The sequence below is a fragment of the Cotesia typhae genome, unplaced genomic scaffold, assembly GCF_013202065.1.
Source record: "Cotesia typhae breed Kobodo isofemale line unplaced genomic scaffold, CoteBio_Ctyphae contig_43, whole genome shotgun sequence".
Classification (NCBI taxonomy): Eukaryota; Metazoa; Arthropoda; class Insecta; order Hymenoptera; family Braconidae; genus Cotesia; species Cotesia typhae.
The window spans coordinates 1,295,583-1,316,923 of NW_027423752.1; the positions used below are offsets into that span (position 1 = coordinate 1,295,583).

Below are 21,341 nucleotides of genomic sequence, written 5' to 3' on the forward strand. Positions count from 1 at the left end.
CGAAAATAAACACCGCTTCTCTAAATTCTTCAAGTTCATTCTGTTAAACCACAAAAAAAAAAAAAAGCAAAACAAATAAACTTTTTTTTTTTAATCAAAAACAATGATAAATAATTAAATTACCCATTCTGAACAATTTTTTCCGGTCTTAATAAATATTTATTGTTTATACAAAAATAACAACAACAAAAATATTGGCAGTGACCCAACTAAACGGTTTCACGAAATCAGCGAAAGTCAGAATAGAAGGTGAATCACTTTTTAAAAATCTATTTAAATTGTTACCACGTCTGGGCACTATTTGCATTATTTTCTCCTTTAAATTCCACGTGATTTCTATTTCAAATTCTGTCGTTTTATTTATTCATACAAATGTAATTACTAATTCCAATTAAATTTATTACGATTAGCAATTACATTAAAATTAAAATAATTTATTATAATTAAGCGCCCAAATCTGGCCATACTGTATCACTGGTCGCGTTTTTGAACTTAATTGTTAATTAAATTACTTATATACTTATTTAGACTAATTATTATGTTAACTTATATTAAGCACGTAAGATAAATATTTATTTGGCAGTCTATAGAAATACGCATGAGCGCACTAACTTCTTGCATGAGACACCTGAAACATAAATGTATATTTTCATTATTTTCCATTTTAAGTTAACATCATTAATCATGACCTATGAAATTAAATTGTACTGAAATTATCAAACTTCTGACAATTTTTTCTAATTTTTAAAACAAATCAATAAATACCTTAAAAAAATTCAATTTTTTTATGAAAATTAAATTAGCCAACACCGGAAAATTTCTTTAATTTTTTTGTTGAAGAAATGATTGCAAAAAAATTTTCATATATACACGGAAAAAACAAGATTACACTGTTTAACATTCCAGATTACACTCAGTAACATCTGAAGTAAAAAAAAAATTTCAGATAGTAGCTAGTATAATCCAGATTACAATGAATATAATCTAGATTATAATGAGTATAATCCAGATATCACTCAGTATAATCTGGATTATACTAGCTACTATCTGAAATTTCTTTTCACTAAATATATCACTGAGTATAATCTGAAATGTTATCCAGTGTAATCTTGTTCTTTCCCTGTAGAAGATTTAAAAAAAATATTTTCTTATAATTTAGTTGAAAAAGAATAAAAAATTTTTTAACTCCGGCTAATTTTAATATCATAATTGGTTTAAATATCTAAATTTCAAAATTTTTTTCCTAATAATTTATGATGAGAATTAATTTAGCAGCTATTTATTAATTTTTAGAATTTTTTAACAAATAAATTATGGCAAAAATTAATGAGAACAAAAAAATGACATTTAGAAATTTAAAAAAATTATAAATATAATTTTTTAAAAATAGTTTTTTAGAAAAGATTTAGTTGTTAAATAAAATTAAAATGACACTAAAATCAGCAGCCATTAAAATTTTTTTTTTATTAATTAAATAAAAACTAAAAAAATATTTTTTAAAAATTGCACGTATAGTTTTTCAAATTTTCTACCTGTCAAATTTATCTTTTTATTTTTTTTTTTTTTTATTAAGAGTAAAAAACAGTTCTAAAAGTAGCCGAAATTTTTGATTTTTTAACTTTTTCCATTTATTAAATTAGAACTAAAAAAAATAGAAATAATAAAAAAAAAATTGACAGGTGTCTAATAATTTCAGTACCTGTAAAATTAAAAAAAAAAAACTGACCTTTGAGTGACCTGAGTATAAAACCAGAGTTTTTGGTGAAGTTTTATTAAAACTCGCGTACTCTTCATGCTCCATAATACCCCACAGTGGAACAGTAGCAGGCCCGGTTGACACTACAGCGAGATTATTGACGGCCTGAGGTAAAACTTGATACGATTTTTCAATAGAGTCAAATTTTACCGTCGAATTTGCTGATGTTGAATTTTTAGCATTGTCTAATAACTTACTACTGCTACTATTATTACTATTATTATTATTATTATTATTATTAATCTTATTACTATCATTGCTGCTATTGAAAGCCGCAGGTTTCAATGCAGTCTGTGGCGTAACAACGTACACACGTTCATTACTCAACGGTGAAATCGAGACCGGAAGTTGTTCCCAAGAAACATCTTCATTAGAACCATAACTAATGTCACTTGGAATTGTGCTTGACTCCGATGATTCCAATGAGTTCGATGAAACGTCACTCTGAGGACCAAAAAAAAAAAAAAATATTTAGTAACTCAAAACTTAAACTGAGTTAGTTGCGTATACTTTGGGTGCCACCTCCACCCGGCGGCTCATTTTTTACATAAATTGACACTGAAGTTAACAGACAATGTAATTTTTTTTTAATTTTATAGCAATGAAATGATTATGAAAAAAATTTAATAAATACATTTTACATGTGAAAATTAAATAAAAATTATTAATGAAATTTTTTAGAAGCATTTTTTAAATTGTAATAATTGACTTTGTTACAAAAATTAAAAAAATTGACAGCTGTCAGCTTATTTCAGTATCATCAGTATCATAATTTTACACAGAAAATTTTTGGGTGCTTGAAGGAAGACCGAAGTTATGTTGGCCGAAGTAAAAATTTTTTTCGGGCTAAATGTTTTTTTCTTAAATAAAATTAAGAAATTATAAAGTGACTGCTAACTTTAATGTCATGCTTAAAAATCTCAATAATAATAATTTTGATACTGAAATTAATATACATCTGTTTATTTTTTGATTTTATACAAAATTATTGTAAAAAAATTTTTATTAAAAAATTCTAAATCTACAAATTAGAAAAAAAAAAGAAGTTACTGAAGTTAACTGAGGTTAAAAATTTTTTTAGAACTTTGTTGCACTTATTGAAATTTACTAAATTTAATTTTTTATTTTTTTAATTAAAATTTCTGTCGATTTTTTTTTCTTATCTTTTTTTTTACTATATAATTTAATTGTTACAAATTAATCTGCTAATTTAATTTTCATTATCAACTAACTTAAGTATTATAAAAAATAATAAAAAAGTGTAAATTTTCTATGTTTATTTTTTTTGTAATATATTTATAATAAAAATAAATAAAATAGTCAAATGTCAGCTGATTTTAGTATCGTTAATAATTACCTGGACATTTGAAAAATCAACGCGACTGCTGGCAGACCCCTCATGCTCAAGATCATTGAAATTAAACCCCGCCAAAATATTCCCAAGACTCTTTTCTCCTCTAGACTCTTGAACCGGCTGTTGAGCCTCGGTGGTTAAATATTCATCAGGAATTTTCTTGGACTGTAACAGCTGGTGAGAATAAATCGGCGTGGAAGTAGTCGCGGTAGTCCCACGTGAGTATTCCTAAGAGAGAGAAAAGCGGATGAGAAAATAACTAACGACTCGCTTTTTCGCCAGGTCACCCCGGTAAGAGTAACCCACATCCATGTCTCGCATAATTTACGATCTCATCAGTCATCACCATCACATAATTTACTACAACATATCATCAACCTTGGACCTGTATTTTATTCAGACTTCTTCTCACTTCACACTTGCACGCTTCCCTGAGAACTCTGGATCCATTCATAAATTCATAATAAAATGTTATATTATTCAATTCAACGCCAGACATAAAACTAACCTGGATTGTCCAATTGTCTATGTTCTTCTGCAGCCTCAAGACGTCTATCGAGGTGTTGGCTTTCGCCGTTGTGGGCTTCACTGTCGATTCTTCTTTTTTCTGCGTCCAAGAGTCATTGAACAATTTCTTTAAATCCTCAACTTCCTCCAGTTCTTCATCTTCTTCTTCTTCTTCTTCTTCTTCTTCTTCAGCATTAACATCTCCAATATCTTCTTCTTCTTCATCTGCTTTGAATTCCTGATCAACAGGATTGTGATTATCTGGCATCACCGATCTTTCTTGTGCTCTGGATATCTTTTCTTCGCTGGACCTATGAGTGTGGAACGGCGTCGGCATGTGGTCAGAAGTGTAAGGAATTATAATTTGTACCTGCAGTAAAAATTTTCATTAAATTACTTAATCAAAAAATTAAACCCACACAGCGAAAAAAACAGGGATTTTTCCAATGGTAACATGGGAATTTTTTCTTCATTAACATGATAGAAATATCCATGTGACATAGGAAAAATTCATTTATGACATGAAAAGAATTTTTTTTTTCAATTGAAAAAAAATAGAAATCAAAAAAACACCACTCTGAAATTTTTAGGATATTTGTAGAAAATGTCAAAGTTTCATGTGAAAGAAAGAAAAGAGAAATTAAAAATGTTTATCATCGAGAAATTCAGAGTTTTTTCGGAAAATCTAAAAAATAACGATGAAAATAGGTTCGAACAATTTTTTTTTATTTTTTCCCAAAAAGAACATTTAATAAAAAAAATTTTGAAAAAAAAACGTCCCGATAAGTCAATTTTTGAAAAAGTTATGGCAATTTAAGCCACACCGTCCATAATCTGCTGGATTTTTAATTTTTTCGAAATGTAAAGCAAAATTTGAAAAAAATTTCCTCGAATTTTTTTATTACAAACCGACTGTATATCACTGTTTTACTTTTAAATTATCTGAAATTGTTCGAATGAGAAAATTTTTATGTAAATTTGTAATTATTAAATTAAGTAACATAAATTTTAGTGATAAATGAATTCTTTCTATGTCACATGGATATTTCTATCATGTTAACAAAGAAAAAATTGTCATGTTAACATTGGAAAAATAGGAAAAATTCCTATGTTTTTTTCGCCGAGCACAAAAATCAATCAGCTGGCCTTATTTTTCCTTATTCCAGCTTGCCGATCAGTGGACCTCGGCGTGAATTCCTGAGACTCTTGACTCAGAACCGAAATGGTTGAAAAATCCTTTAGGTTTAACTTTCTGTTCCCGTAATCCTGCCCTCGATCCAGCGAATTGATCTCTTTTTCAAAAGTATTATAAGACTTGATGACAGATTTGATCAACGACTCAGTTGTCCCTTCAGCGGTTCTGTAATTGTTGCTAGCACTGCTAGCAGAATCGGTGAGGTTCAAGTTGACATTCTGAAAGATTCTCGGAGCTTCGTTGGAAGCCTGAGCTGATTCTGCAGACCAAACCCGGGAAGAATCTCCGTTGGACCAAGTTGCGTTGATTCCGAAAGTACCATCCGGGTTTTGGAGAATCACTGGTGATTCCAGATTCCCGGAATCTTCTTCCGACAAGTCGATTACGGGAGATTGCTCCACGTGGATGATGTATCCTGATGGTATTTCGAAGCTGTGAGGCTTGCGAGCAGGACTTGGGGGGTCAGAAGTTTTGATTTGGCCCGAAGCAGGAGCTACTTCTGAGATTTGGTGGGTTGAGTCAAATGCTGATGAATCTGAACCAGAAACTTCAGCTCCTGGGGGAAGAATGTCTACGTATCCAGAGTTACCTGATGGTCCTGATGGTTGATCAAAATCTTGGGAACCTTGGAACTGTTGGTTTGGAACTTGATCATGTCCTTGAGTCTGTTCCTGGAACTGATTGGAACTTTGAGTCTGTTCTTGGAACTGATTGGAACCATGAGTCTGTTCTTGGAACTGATTGGAACTATGAGCCTGTTCCTGAAACTGATTAGTCCCTTGACCGAACAGATTGTTCCCCTCATTTTCAGAGACATGTGCCTCAAAACTTAAAGAAGCAACTTGCAAATTCTGCCCTGAATTCTGATTCCCTTCAAAAGGAACCACTTCTTGATTGACACCAGAATCAGCAGAATGCGTATCAAATGCAGTAGCTTTAAACAAAGGTGGAACAGCACCTGGGTACATATGAGGGTTCGAAATCGCTCCGTTAGGAACTCCATAACTAAAATCCGGTTGCTTGACATCCAAAGGCGGCGCTACATGAAGATCCGCTTGGACTGGAACATTATGATGTTCTGGACTCCCATTCCCTGGATTTACTTGAGGAACATCAACGTTCTTATGGATTGGAATCCAAGGCACCGTATTGCAAGGATCGCAACTTCTTCCAAAGGTATTCAAAGGTGGTAAGTAAGTTTGACCTGTTGAAGGCGATGGCGCTTGAGGTCTAGATTTAAATAAAACAACTTGGAAAATTATTTATAAAAATTTATAAACAATTGAATTTTCTAGGAAAACTTACGGTTGATACTGAGACGGCTGGACCGGTGGAGGTTGAGGCGCCGTAGGAGCTGGAGAACCGTAATTACTTGGAGGAGGAGGAGGAGGAGGAGGTTCGAGAAATCCTCCATGGATGTTTCTATTCTTCTGGGCTGGTCGTGGAGGCTGCTGGTCTCTGAAGGGGTTCAAGTACCCCATCAGCCGGGAAAGGTATCCTGGAGCCTCGGTGCCCTTTGTTGGCTGAAGATTAGGGGTTAAGATTTTTCCATGCCTGAAGTTGTTAGCTGGCCGATTTAGAGGCAATGGTGGCGCCGGAGGTGTTAGAAATTCGCTTGGCACCGCCCGTCGGATGTTCCGTCGAGGCATTGGACGTCCATTGGGTCGTGCTGGGGTTACATTTGGTGCGTATGTAAAGAGGATTAAATACGTGAGGCCCTGAAAATATATTTAGCGTTAGTAATGTGGAAAATCTATATTTGGCTGGCCAGATACTTCTGACTGCGGAAAGATTTTCTAGCCTGAAGCCACCTAGTGGCGATTTTTAGAACTAAAATTTTTTTTTGTTTTTTTTTTTTTTGGTATGTTTTAATTGTTCTGAACTTGAAAAAAGGTTGAAAAAAATTTTTTTATATTTTTGAAGATATTTTAGAGATCATCTATATTATTAAGAGAATAAGCAAAATTTTGTGGCCAGTGTATTTATATAATAAAATGAATTTTTACGGTTAAATTTGGTATCGTTGGAAAGGTCTTGACTTGAATTTGTGCCTTTTCAAGGTTTCATATCATTCTCACCAATAGACAATTTATAATGATAAGTATTTAGGCCGCATTCAAAAATACTTTTTCTCTAGTTACATAATTAAGAAATTGCCTTGTATCTCGTGAACAATTGACATTTTTAAGGATATAAGCTTATCCCGATGTTACACTCATCAAGACCTTTCATTTGAGTACCCACATCCATTTTTCATATATTTTATGTATTTATATATTTCACAAATACCATATATATAAAATATATCAAAATTGCCATGTGGGTACTTAAATGAAAGGTCTCTATGAATGTAACATCGAGATGAGCTTATATCTTTAAAAATGTCAATAATTAAGAAATTACCTTATATCTCGTGAACTATTAACATTTTTAAAGATATAAGCTCATTTCGATGTTACACTCATCAAGACCTTTCATTTAAGTACCCACATCAATTTTTCATATATTTATATATATAATATATATGTATATATGAAAAATATGTCAAAATGCATGTGGGTACTCAAATGAAAGCTCTTGATGAGTATGACATCGGGATAAGCTTATATCTTTGAAAATGTTAATAGCTAAAAAAGTACAGTGGAATTTAACAAAAGTCACTATTTAATAAAATGAAATTTTATTTATTTATAGTTCAGTCACGGCAGTCACCTAGTAACTGCAAGGTTGCTAGCACGCATTTAAAATGGTTAAAAAATCATTTTTTTTATTTTTTAAATTTTTATTAATTTTCACTGAAAAAAAAAAAATTAATTTGATTGAAGAGAAAAATTCTTGATCAAGTGAAATTTACTTAAATTAGAAAAAAAAATTCTTAGTGCAAAAATTTTCTATTTTAATTAAAAAAATATAATTTTGCAAAATGATTTTCTCGATTAAGTTAATTATTTTTTCAGTTTATGTAAAAAATAACACATTTAAAAAAATTGATATAACGCAAATTATAAATGAATTATTAATACATTAAATAAGTATATTATAATTTTCTTTATATGAAAATAACAAAATGTTTATTCACCATAACCATAACTAATGTATGTTAATTCAAATAATTAGCGTGAACGCTTTAAATTAAAAAATCACAATTAAATTAATTATTTAAACTATAAATTAATAAGCTACATAAATTACAATAAATTAGAGCAAAAGTTTATTTTTTCTAAGGCGCGAGAAATAATTTTTATTTAAAATTTTTGAGAAAATTACAAAACACGTCGAGTCATCGGAACTAATGTGGGTGTAAATTAAATTAACTGACATTAAATTAACCGTCAGAAAAAATACAATTGAATAATATAATTGAAGTTGGTTTGTAGTTTATCTTAATGAATATTTTTTGAGTGATAAAAATTATCTTTGGTTTGCGGGACAATGTTTATATGAAAAGTTTTACTACTGTAAGAAGGAAAGAAAAGACAATACTAACGATTTCTCTTCTTTGGAAATCTCCGGGCATGAGCACGCATATTCATACGTACAAACATATATTTATCTACGTACAAATATAGATACAATCGCAGGTAAATAAAATAATAAAAAGAGACCATTGAAATTTTAACAATTTGCTAAGTATTACATAGTAAAAGTCTAATGCGCAGATATAATTAAAACAACTTTCAATTTGTCAATATAAAAGTTAAGTGTTTACATATTTTAATGAAATCAAACAAATTGTTTGGCTTTTTAAATTTATGCGACTTTCACGGATAGTATTGGGTGACTAAAAATTTTAAATTTCTTATCGTGTGTCTGAATAATAAATTATCGAAAATTCGCAATCCTTTAAACTATTGTAGGAGGTGCGTAAAACAATACTCTGTTGTTGTGAATAGTGAGTCCAATTATTGGCAGCCGTAAATTTTTAAGGAGATCCACGCGAAGTGGTCAAATTTCTAAAACTTCCTGAAAATTTTTAAATTCAATCTACTTATACGTATTATAAAATTGATTTTCTCATTAATTAAGTAAAAATAAATTAATTTCATATATTTTTAGAATCACTCAACATTTTTAAGAAACTTAAAAAAAAAAAAAAATTACTGTTGTCGTAGAACCAATCGGTTACCGTTTTTTATCCGGTTTAAAATTAAAAAAAAAGTAAAATTTTATTTTTATTTTTTGAATACAATACGAAATTGATATTATTATTATTTTTCATGAAATATTATGCCAAATGGAAAATTCTTTTGAGTGTGATTTACATATTCATCATGAAATGTAATTTTCAGTTATTTATTCATGTATTGTTAAAATTGTCTGGAAATTTTGGAAAAAATTTAAATAATCAATGAAATATTTATAAGTCCTACAACTTATTAGTTAGTTACAAAGACATCACCATGGAGCAATCACATGATCCGCATTGTTGAAACTAGTATTAAAAATCTTCGATAGACGGCGCATGGCCGCAGAATTGGTCCCTTTTTAGATACTTGACTTAGAAGTGTTAAGTTCCAAAAAGAATTTAATTTTGTACTCCTCATATGGGCATTTTCAAAATTTCTTACCCCAAACAATATTATTATTATACCATTAACTTAACATAAACAATAACAATATAAATATTCGCTCCGAGTGTGACTGCAGCGCCAGACTAAATATGAACTACGGGAGGCTATCAGTGTATGTTTTTATATGTTTGTCAATAGCCAAAGAAAAAGTTTATTAAAAGAATATTATAAATAATAATAAACAAGTCATAAAAAAAATGTGAAAGTTAAATATCTATTGACATTTTATAATTGACTTTAACATACCAAAAATACAAGTAAGTATAATGATTAAATAAATAAAGAAATGCAGTAAACATTTATAAGGTTAAGTTGCTTAAAATTTATGTCAAAATCTCGGAATAGTTCTTAAAAAAATAAAAAAAAAAAAAATAATGATTGAAATGTTTTTCTCAATAGAATAAGTAAATAATAATTTAATTCATTACTTTTTTCATTATTTTTAGTTGAACCAAAGACATGGATATTATTATAAAGACAGGATTTCAGTCCATCACCCATCAAATAGAATTTCAACCGGAAACAATGTCCAAAGGCAAAAAACTTGTTGATGCTGGACATGTGAGAGAAGTCGAGGAACATCGACGAAACTTGGAAAGTTTTTTGATAAAATCTCGCGTTATTCGGCAAGCATCGGTTCACGCTACACCTTATGCTACTTCTTTAGACGTAATGCACATCTGAATCATTTATTTTGTTACTGTAAATAATGTTTAAGTATTATATAATTAATAGATTGTTCTATTTCAATTTCAGATAAACTCTGCACGTTACGTGACAGATGTACACTGTAATTGTGTATATAATAAGAGTGACAAGTGTAAACACGTTGCTGCGTTAATTTATTTCATCAATAATGAAGAAAGTGCTTCAAAAACGAGTCACGAGCAGCAGTGGGGTAAGCCGGGCGCTCGCCAATTTGCTAAACACAAATATTCTAAAGGAGAGTATTTCAAAAAAATGATGCCGCATAAATACACTCAATTACATGAGCCTCAGAATGTTTTATTGACTGATTTAGAAGTCAATTCACCTTTGAAACGAATTATGGAAGCACAGCTTAGCAAAAATAATAAACACACAGTTAGAAATGTGATTAACTCTCTGTTGGCGCAAGTAGAACTGAATTTAGAGAAAGAAGAATGTGCTGCATGTGTAGAAAATTTTTTAATTTTTTGCGAGGAATATTCTATTTATGAAAGTCAGTATAATCTGGATCCGAATCTCCGTGAGTTTTATTTGAAGAACGTGCAATTATCAGAAAATGAGATCATCCAAATGTCTTGTGAAACTGTTAAGCAGTCTTCTTGTAACAATTGGTTCCAAGCTAGACGCTTCAGAATTTCTGCAAGTTCAAATGTTCACCATATAAAAGTTCTAAGCAGGAAACCAGTTGAAACTTTGGTTTCAGACATGCTACATCCATCCAAAATTGACAGCAGCTCTACTAAATACGGTTTAAAAATGGAATCTTCCGTCATTGATTACGGTTGTATTTCCAAAATTGTTGAATTTAAATGTCCTAGTACCTGTGAAAATAAACCGGTTATCAATGATGCTGATCAAGTTAGTAACGTTAAGTATTTGGAATTTATGAATAATAAGTTGGATCTCAAAAAGTCTGATATTTATTACACTCAAGTTCAAGTACAAATGTACGTCAGTGGTATGAGTGTTTGTGATCTCTTTATTTTTCACCAGTTGAAGATGGCTGTTGTCTAATAGAAGTCCACAGAGATGAAGAATTTTTAAAAAGTGTAATTTTGAAGAGCGAGAAATTCTATTTTGAACAATATTTGCCCGCTTTGTTTGCAACAGTAGCAACTACTGACATTAATGAAGAAAATACTAGTAACAATTATGAAAAAACTGATAATTTAGATAGTAGTAATAATGAAGATGAAAATTCAAACCAAAAACGAAGCTTTACCAGAAGTGATCTTATAAATATTTCAATATAATAATTTATTTTCTATAATTTATAACAGTATAAAAGCACCAATTGTTGTGATTTTAATAAATAAGCTAAGAGTAATCAGTTAATAATCAGTTAAAAAAAAATTAATATTTATTAAGTTAGTAAAGAGTGTTATTGTCTGTTACAATACTATCAATTTAAAAGTATTTTATTATTCGTTTCATGTTTTACAAAAATCTTAATTATTAATCTAATTAATAGCTGAAAATAAATGTACAATTTTTTACAAATATAAATTTGTATTTTTACAAGTACTCACTGACCAACTTTTATGAGTATTAAAATATTTTTATCCCTCATTTTCAGGATCGTTTTTTTTTAGAAATAATTGGAGGCTGTAAATTTACCAAAACACAACAAATGTGCAAAATATCATCAATGCAATGGAACAAATGTTGTGGAATTTTATGCAATATTTGATAAGTCCTTAACCGCTGCATTATTCTTTCGACGTGAATCCTAACCCTTGCAACACTGTATGTCTGTTGAGTTTCTTCACTTGAAAATTCATTCTTTTTCTCTAGAAAAGGCGGCATGACCATTTGCACTTTCTTGCCGCTTGCGTCAATCACTGTTTTAATATCTGGAAAACATTTATCAGCTAAAACTATGTCACCATCCTCCAATAAATCCAACAATCCTGACTCTATTGTAAGCTGAGAATCGGATTTCCGTCCTCCAGCTACGTCAGATCTCAAGGATATGAAGCCTCCAGGAGTTATACCAATAAGAACTTTGGCCGTGAAATTCTTTTTGTATTGTGAGTAAGTAAAAACACGGTTGTCGACACTTGTAGGAATATCTATTCGGAATTCAGTGCAATCAATTATGACCCTAGTGTTTTTATAATCAGGTAGAAAACAATCAGGCATAGTTTCTTGTACTGCGTCGATATCAGGCCAAAATACTAAATTTCTTGTCGCACTAGCAAGATGTTGTAGGATTTCATAAAAATTGTTGAAATTGTTGTTCTGTGAACACTAAATAATACACCAAGTGCCGAAAATGTTAATCCAGTTTTAATTTTCATTAAAAAAATTAATAGTCGGTCATTTTTTGATACAGCGTATTTTCGTGACGTAGATGTACATAGTCTACTCAATAAGAAATCAAAATTTGGGAATGATACACCGGCCAGATCAATGATTCCTTGATCCTTTGTTACCGATGCGAATCCTCTGAAGATTTTATTATCCGCTTGACTTTCCTTATCAGCAAACGTTTTTTATCTGTACCACATTCTTTGTTAACAAATTTTTTATTACTAGCATGAATTTTTATCGGCCTAGTATCTTCAACTATTTCTGTCTGAGTTTCAGCATGACACAAATCATTTGTGACATAACGATTGCAAATAAAGGTTTGAGAATTGACATCAGAGTTTGAATAAAAATCAACTTGACACTCTTGATCAACTTTTAAAGACACAATCGGAGGATTATCATATTCATTTATCACTTCCATCGGTTCTAATACAGTGAGTTCAGAACTTGATTTTGGGGGTGATATTTTTTTCATCTGCCGGTTAATGAAACGCTTGTATCTGAAAATATGAAATTATTATAATTATGTTGTTAACATTAATCTAGTTTTACCAAATAATTTTTACCTGTTTATGACCGGAGATTCATTAACTTTCGGAGACTTGTAAATCGAAGGAAATATTGTTGGAATGTAGCTAGGACTCAACTCCTTTTCTGATTTTTTACCACCAATAAAATGGTCACTACAAATACAATCATATGGCTTGGGAACCCACGGTGATCCATCAACACTACAAATATATATTTTTGATTATTTCTTTGCAAAATCTTAAATCTTTGCAAAATTAAAATTTTTTCACTCTGTGATAACTTTTATTTTTCTTTTAATCATTAAATTTCTATAATATTACAATTTATTGACTTATAAATTTTCTCTTTGCTTTTTCATTACAGAATTGCAAAAAAAATTATCTACGTTTTCTAAACTTAACAATTTTACAAAAATTTATAATACTCCAAATTATTTTTTTTTGGATAACAATAAGGTTATGGAACTACTTACTTTAGCCTTTTAACCGCAGCTATCCACTGATTCCGTTGATTTATTTTCCATTTAGCGGTAGGAAATTTATAAAATTTGCACTCACTTTTTCTGCTCGTAATTTGACAATTCACTACACAACAACTTTGGTGTCTCATTTTCATTTAATTTATTTAAATTAAAAAAGAAAAAAATTATTTCAACGTGTTTTTGTTTACAATTTCGGTTATAGTAGCCTCCCGTAATGTTCAAAGTGACCACTGCGAACGCTTCAGTCGATTTAAATTCCCCTACCATGCCTTCCCTCGGAGCGAATACAGCTAGTTGTTTTTAAATTTTTGTTATAATTATAACTGCGATTGTTACTTTTGTTGCAAAATTTGAATTTTTTTTAAATTTAGTAGGGTTCTATTTTGCTTCTAATTTTTTTTGCCTTATTTTTTATTAGATTTTTCTATTTCTTCTTTCCTACAATTATATTAAAAAATTGTTACATTTGTCATTTTCTTTTTTTTATTTTAGTTCTGTAAAAAATTATTAAATTTGTTAATTTCTTCTTTCTTCAGATTTTTCATAAAATTCATAAAAAATAATTTATTAAATTTCTCAATTTTTCCTTTTTCTTCAGTTACATCTAAAAATCAATTATTTATTTCTTTGGTTTTATTTAACAATAAATTATCAGATTTGTAAATTAATTGTTTTTTTTTCTATTTTATTTAAAAATTAATTATTAATCAATTATTAGAAATTTCTTTCTCTAATAATTTATTACTTTTTGTACTTATTATTTCTTTTCATTGTATTATCAACACAAATTTTGTACAAAAGTCTATAGACTTATTGAATATTAATAATTATTTAATGAGTAAATTTTTCGGAAATTTTCTCAAAAATGTTATTAATTAATTTTAAAACCAATTTTAAGATGCATAATAAAAATATTTTTACGTATTATTTTTTTATAGACATTCTTTACACTAAGAGGGTACTTGATCTCCTTAAATTTATGCGACTTTCACAGCTACTAGCTGAGTATTGGGTGACTGAAAATTTAAAATTTCTTGTCGTGTGTCTGAATAATAAATTAACGAAAATTGGCAATTCTTTAAGCTGCTCTTGGTAATAGTTAGGCACGTAAAAAATTACTATATTGTTGTGAATAATGAGTCCAATTATTGGCAGCCGTAAATCTTCAAGGCTATTTGCGTTTTTTTTTTGTTACGTTAAACGGGGTAATATAACGAGTTACTCATATGAGATTTTATGTACCAAGGTACTCTGGTAAGCTGGAGAGTACGTATAATTTAAGTAGTGTAAGTTCGAGGTTTGAACTCAGTCAATGTCATGAGAATAAGTACGACGAAGACGATACGAGGATGAGGAAAACGACGACGATCACTCTTAAGTAGGCCAACGCGTGAGAATTATTTTTTACCTACGCGGAACGACCTCGCACTTGGTCTTCGTTATAGAAAATTTTATATTTTATTTGTTATTGTTGTCAAAATAATAATAACACTAATTTTTTTCTTTTTAATTTATTTTTTCGGAGTTATGGTCATTTTTATAGTGATTAGACAATAGACATTATTTAGTTTATCTCCTAAAACACTTAAGATAGCTTTATAGCACATAAACACTTTCTATAGGAAATTGACTAAGCTATAATTTTTTATTTTTATAATTTTTCCGAAAAATCATTATTTTAGGAGTTATAAACATATTTTTAAACTAACTAGGATAATGATTCTCCATTCTTAACTCTGTGAAGATTATTTAAATGACTATATCTCCTAAAATATTGAAGATAGCTCCATAGTATATAAATATTTTTTCTAGGAAATTTTATAAGCTACAATTTTGGTCTCTTATAATTTTGTGATAAAATTAATATTTCAGGAGTTATAGCGATTTTTTAGACTGACAAGATAATGGCTGGTATTTAGTTCAAGAAAATTTTCATTAAAGAATAATAATTGGAAGAAATTAAATTAAAAAAAGTGATTTAGATAAATAAAAGAAATAAATATGAGCGAGAGTTAATAATTGTTAGCGCCTTAATACTCCGGAAACAATCTCAGAGCATGTATTATTAAAATAATAATAATAATTATTATTGTTGTTTGTTGATGTGTTTTACACTGAATTCGTTACAAGAAAGTGAAGAAGGAACAGTAATAGTGCTCACGAAAGATATGAATTTCCGTTTTGATTCATCTACGTAAATAATGTAAACTCACACGATTTTCCCTAGTTATCCGCTATTCTACTTCCACCTTCATCCGAATAAGACTTACTCGACTTGGAATCTCGATTATTTTTGTTAGATCTTTATCTCGAATTCTTTCATTTATTTATTTATAATTAATTTTCATTTAGAATTAAGAAAAGAAGAAATTTACAAATGTGATAATTAATTTGTGAATAAAACTGAAGAAAGAAGAAATCTAAAAATTTATTAATAATTAATTTTTAAATTAAACTAAAAAAAAAAAAGAAATTATAAAATTTAATAATTTAGTAACAATAAATTTTTAAATTTAACTGAAGAAAAAAGAAGAAATTGACAAATTTAATAAATTATTAACAATAGTAAATTTTAAAATGAAACTAAAGAAAGAAGAAATTAAAAAATTTATTAATAATTACTTTTTAAAAGAAATTAAAAAGAGAAGAAATTAAAAAATTTAACAATTTTTTAATAATCAATTTTAAAATAAAATTGAAAAATTTGATAATTTATCATTAAATAAAATTAAAATAAAAGAAATAGAAAAATCTCATAAATTATTAATAATTAATTTTTTAATGTAACTGAAGAAAAAGAAGAAATTGAAAAATTTAATAAATTATTGATAGTAAATTTGTAAATTAAACTGCAAAGAAAGCAAAAATTTAATGAATTATTGTTTGTGAATTTTTTAATGAAATTAATGAAGAAATTAAAAATTTAATAATTTATGAATAATTACTTTTTAAAGAAAACTAAAGAGAGAAAAAATTGACAAATCTATTAATTAATAAATAATTAATATTTAAATAAAATTGAAAAAAAAAATTGACAAATTTGATAATTTATTTTTGAATAAAAATAGAGAAAGAAGAAGTAAACAAATCTAATAATTTATTTATAATTAATTTTTCAATAAAACTGAAAAAAACAAGAAATTGACACATATGATAATTTATCATTGAATAAAATTAAAATAAAAGAAATAAAAAAATCTAATAATTTATTAATAATTAATTTTTAAATGGAGTTAATTTAAAGAAAAAGAAGAAATTGATAAATATAATTTATTTATTTATTTGTTTGTTTATTTATCTATTTATTTAGTAAATTTACGCCAATCGGGTTTATGCAGTGATTAAAGTAAATATGCATACAAGAAGGAAGTCGTAAATGATGGTAATAATAATAATGGAAGAATTACTAAGTTTATATAATAAGTGAAAAGTTGTAATAAAAATTTAATAGCATTTAGCATTAATCTAATTTAAATCAATTTGTGGCTTCGACTTTAACATTAGAGAGATATGGGAAATCAATGTTCGGTGAGTTGGTCACATGAAGGTTTCTAATTATTGATAAATAATAAATTTTTAAATAAAATAGAAAAAAAACAATTAATTTACAAATCTGATAATTTATTTTTAAATAAAATTGAAAAAAAAAATTAATTTACAAATCTAATAATTTATTTTTAAATGAAACCAAAGGAATAAAAAATAGAAAAATCTAATCATCAATTATAAATAATTGATTTTTAAATGTAACTTAAGAAAGAAAAAATTAATAAATTTAATAATTTTTTAATAAAACTAAAATAAAAAACATAAAATGACAAATGTAATAATTTTTTTAATATAATTGTAGGAAAGAAGAAATAGAAAAATCTAATAAAAATACGACAAAAAATGTTTGAAGCAAAATAGAACCCTACTAAATTAAAAAAAAATTCAAATTTTGCAACAAAAGTAACAATCGCAGTTATAATTATAACAAAAATAAAAAAGAACTAGCTGTATAATTAACATTAATGATCCACGGAACACACTTTAACGAAATTAATGATTTTTAAGCTCTTTCAAATGAAAAATGCCGTTTGCCGTTACCCTCGTTTATTTATGTAACGCTAATTGCGAATTATTTCCACGGTCAGTTGTGTCCGTACGTCGAATATACAAATAACCCAGAAAGAATATGCCGATAATTGATTGTTTTTATTTTATTATTTCTTCACTATATTAATAGAGAATAGAAGAAAATTAACGCTTTATTTAATGGTTAGAAAAGGACAACTTAGTTTTTATTTATTAGATTGTTGAGCGAGGATGATTCTGAAAGAAGATGATAATGGAACAGTAGAGCAGTACAACGCAATATAATATGAATTCGCGGTTCACTACAGGTAAGTATAGGTATATAAATATATAAAGAGACGAGTTGGTATATATAAATTTTTACTGGTGGTTAATGTAGGTAAGTGGGCTGTGGGGATTACACGAGGACTGAGGACTGAGAGCCAAACTCCATACGACTTGTGTATACATATTTATCTCCAGCCTACTGATCAGGATGCTGTGTCATTATTGAAATGTATACAATGTATATATAAACATTAATGTGAGAACCGTAATAACTTTATTTAATTTAGTCTTGTTTTACTTTTTATTATTAAGTTGATAATTTAGAAATTTAATAAAAATTTTACTATTTACAATCTTAATAAAAATTATTTGTTTAGAATTTTTTTTTTTTTTTTTTTTTTTTATAGAAATAATTAAAATTGAAATTGTACACAGAAAAAACGAAATGACACTGGATATCATCCCAGATTATACTGAGTGAAAAAAAAATTCAGATAGTAGCTAGTATAATCCAGATTATAATGAGTATAATCTAGATTATAATGAGTATAATCTAGATTACAATGAGTATAATCCAGATTACAATGAGTATAATCTAGATTATAATGAGTATAATCCAGATATCATTCAGTATAATCTGGATTTTTCTAGCTATTATCTGAAATTTTTTTTCACCACAGATATCACTGAGTATAATCTGGGATGATACCTATATGTCATCTTGTTCTTTCCGTGTAGGTGAAATATCTAAATTTCAAAAAAATTATAAAAAACCTTTTTTGTAGGAAATTTAATCCTTTATAAAAAAAATTCCTTATGAATTTTGTCATATTTCTGATACTTGAGTCAAAATTTAAACCAAAATTCTTAAATCATCATTTTTTTGCAGTCAAAAAAATTTTCAAAATTTTGAAATTGAAATTTTAGATAAAATATCGAAAATTTGAAAAAATTGTAAGACATTTTTACTAAGAAATTTAATTCTTTACAAAAAAAGAGCTTATTTGTTTTTCTCATAACTTTGATAATTTAATCAAAATTTTAACTTAAAGTCTTAAAAATAATTTTTTTGCTATCGAAGAAATTTAAAAAATTTTTAAATTAGAATTTTAGGTGAAATATCAATAATTTTTTAAAATTATAAGATAATTTTTTTGTAGAAAATTAAATTTTCTACAAAAAACGGTCTTCGTTAATTTTTTTATAACTCTAATATTTTTGTCAGGATCTTAATTTCAAGAAATGAAGAATATTTAATTAAAAAATCACCACAAATATTAGTAATAATTAATCTATATTAACAAATCTAATAATAAGCATGAAAGCATAATTCGCGTTGAAAGTGATGATTTATAAGCGTAAGGTCAATCGAAGAAGCGATTGGAAATTGTAAGGTCAGTCGTAAGTCTTAACTTCTAAATCTTGATAAAGAAAGTTATATTGTGCTGATTTCAATACAATCCTCGTATTATTTTATAACCGACACTGAGATAACATGTCAACGCAAGTATAAATATTTATATTGCATTATCAGATTAGTAGTGATATAAAATCTAAATATCTAGATTAACAAGAAAAGGAAATAAGGTAAAATAGCGGAGATTCGGTGGTGACTTGCCTCTAAAGGTACAAGGTAAGTGTCGTAGTGTTAATAGGTCAACGGGTAACGAACCGTTCTAGTGTTATCTACAAACTATTTACTGAACCGAATAGTTAAGTAGTCTAGTGGTTTATTTTACTCAACCTTTAACACTTTAACACAATGAGCAAACATGAGTGAGTAAAAATACGGAAAGAATAGAATGAGCATCATTATATGATATGGGAATAGAAGAGATCAAATCAGAGGGTTTTTAATATTATTATTTTATATTCTTTGAGGATAGTCTTCTTTAGATAACCCGCCCTACGATTATTTTATATTATTTTTTATTATTCGAAACAATAGAGCCCGGAGAAAAGGAAAAACTTTGGGAGGAAAATACAACTATTTTTAAAAAGCAATTAAATATCTTTCACTTTTCATTTTTAATAATTTTACTTTCTTATAAATTCAAACGCAAATTTTTATTTCGACCGTGAGAATGCTAAAGCATTTTATTTTATTCTAATCTTTTAAGTTAGGAGCCATAAAAATTAAATTGTCATGGGAAAAATTTAATATATAATTTTTTTACTGCTTTTAGTTTATTTAATTATCAATAATAAAACCGTTTTGCATCGCAGACAATGTAATTTTGTCGTTAAATTCATTTTATTTAAACAAGAATCATAAAAATACGGCATTTTAAATTTATTCTGCAAATACAGAATTTTATTTTACTGCAAAATTTTAATTTAATTATCTAATTTGTTAAATTTATTACCAGGAAGTCAAAATAATTTATTTACTAAAAAAATTTCTCGCGTTACTTATACTATTTTATAATTTTTGTGCAAACAAGAAAAAAAAATTCCGCAAGCCACCTGGCGGTCATTTTTAGAACTAATTTTTTTTGGCGGGAAATTAAAAAAATTTGAATTAATTTATATTAAATATACTTACTAGTCTTAAGAACATTTCTTAAATATGTCTTTGAAGTATCATCACACTTTTTGACACAGAAAAAACCCACAAAAATCCACGAAAGTAAACAAAACTTATGAATAACAACAATATAAACCCATAACTTTTTCACTTTCACGGTAACTTGGTAAAAATATTCAGCTAAAAAAAATAAATTTAAAAAACTAAAAATTAGTGGATTGAGATGCTTACTTGACCAGGGTCAAAGAGAGAGTCCACGAGCCAGAGCATGCAGGTAACTTATATTGAAGAGTTCTCTCTCCAGTTCCTGCTGTAATCCACCTTCTTACTGGATATAACACTGAAACTGGAAGTGGAGATGGCTCCCCATACAATACCATAGTTCGCCGGTATTGTACATTCTTCCGTATCTAATAACAATAACAAACAATAATGCGTTAGCTCGGATATATAATTGTAAGCAAACGGCTAATACCTTATTACTTTTTATTGAAAATATTTCAATGAATTACTTGCCAATCATCCGTTAAATTTTCTTCTCTTTTGCTTTGATCCAGAGAAAATCCGGAAACTGTAAAAATGCAACCACAGGTGTTCTTTGATGAGCAAAGTGCCAGATTGAATGAGAAAACGTTGATAGAAAATCTGTAAATACAGCAACGCTTTAAATTTGTCAATTCATTGTCCCATATAAAATAATAATATTAATATTAATAATAAAAATAAAAATTCAGTCTACAGTATTGAACTTGTTTTCACGATTTCATTGAAGTAAAATTAAATCATAAGAGATTAATTAATTATTTTTTCAATCACGTTTTATCAATAATTCATTTTAGACTCTTAAAAATTACAAAAGGATCTGTAAATTATTCTTGCACCAGATACATAAAAAAATATTGAAAATGAGCAATAACAATAATTCAATACGCAAATGCGTGAAACTGCATATATTTGTAAAAACCGCGCCCGGTGCATCATTTGTTTTAAAAATACCATGTATGACCGACAATGAGGAAGAAATCGAGGGTGAATCTGTGGAATACAAAATGGA

The 21,341-nt window shown here is 27.9% G+C and overlaps 3 protein-coding genes across 6 annotated transcripts; 1 reads left to right on the forward strand and 2 right to left on the reverse strand.

Moving 5' to 3' along the window:
• Positions 1–105: 105 nt before the first annotated feature.
• On the reverse strand, positions 106–20,894 carry LOC141528197 (uncharacterized). 4 transcript variants are annotated; one of them, XM_074244126.1, is made up of 7 exons: positions 20,519–20,894; positions 6,118–6,530; positions 4,764–6,042; positions 3,619–3,987; positions 3,114–3,338; positions 1,727–2,200; positions 106–628 (listed from the first exon to the last, which is right to left on the reverse strand). In XM_074244126.1, exons 1-7 carry the CDS (start codon positions 20,555–20,557, stop codon positions 608–610), a joined length of 2,820 nt encoding a protein of 939 aa, XP_074100227.1. In that variant the 5' UTR covers positions 20,558–20,894; the 3' UTR covers positions 106–607. The 4 variants fall into 4 exon arrangements, with proteins under 4 accessions (XP_074100227.1, XP_074100228.1, XP_074100229.1 ...); XM_074244127.1 differs by lacking the exon at positions 20,519–20,894 and adding an exon at positions 20,306–20,494; XM_074244128.1 differs by lacking the exon at positions 20,519–20,894 and adding an exon at positions 7,892–8,935.
• LOC141528206 (uncharacterized) lies at positions 9,240–11,105 on the forward strand. The gene is made up of 3 exons (XM_074244138.1): positions 9,240–9,640; positions 9,830–10,052; positions 10,140–11,105. The coding sequence occupies exons 2-3, from the start codon at positions 9,843–9,845 to the stop codon at positions 11,103–11,105; spliced, it is 1,176 nt and encodes a 391-aa protein (XP_074100239.1). The 5' UTR covers positions 9,240–9,640; positions 9,830–9,842.
• On the reverse strand, positions 12,523–13,808 carry LOC141528298 (uncharacterized). Its single transcript, XM_074244271.1, has 3 exons — positions 13,408–13,808; positions 12,971–13,135; positions 12,523–12,904 (listed from the first exon to the last, which is right to left on the reverse strand). Exons 1-3 carry the CDS (start codon positions 13,548–13,550, stop codon positions 12,523–12,525), a joined length of 690 nt encoding a protein of 229 aa, XP_074100372.1. The 5' UTR covers positions 13,551–13,808.
• Positions 20,895–21,341: the final 447 nt, after the last annotated feature.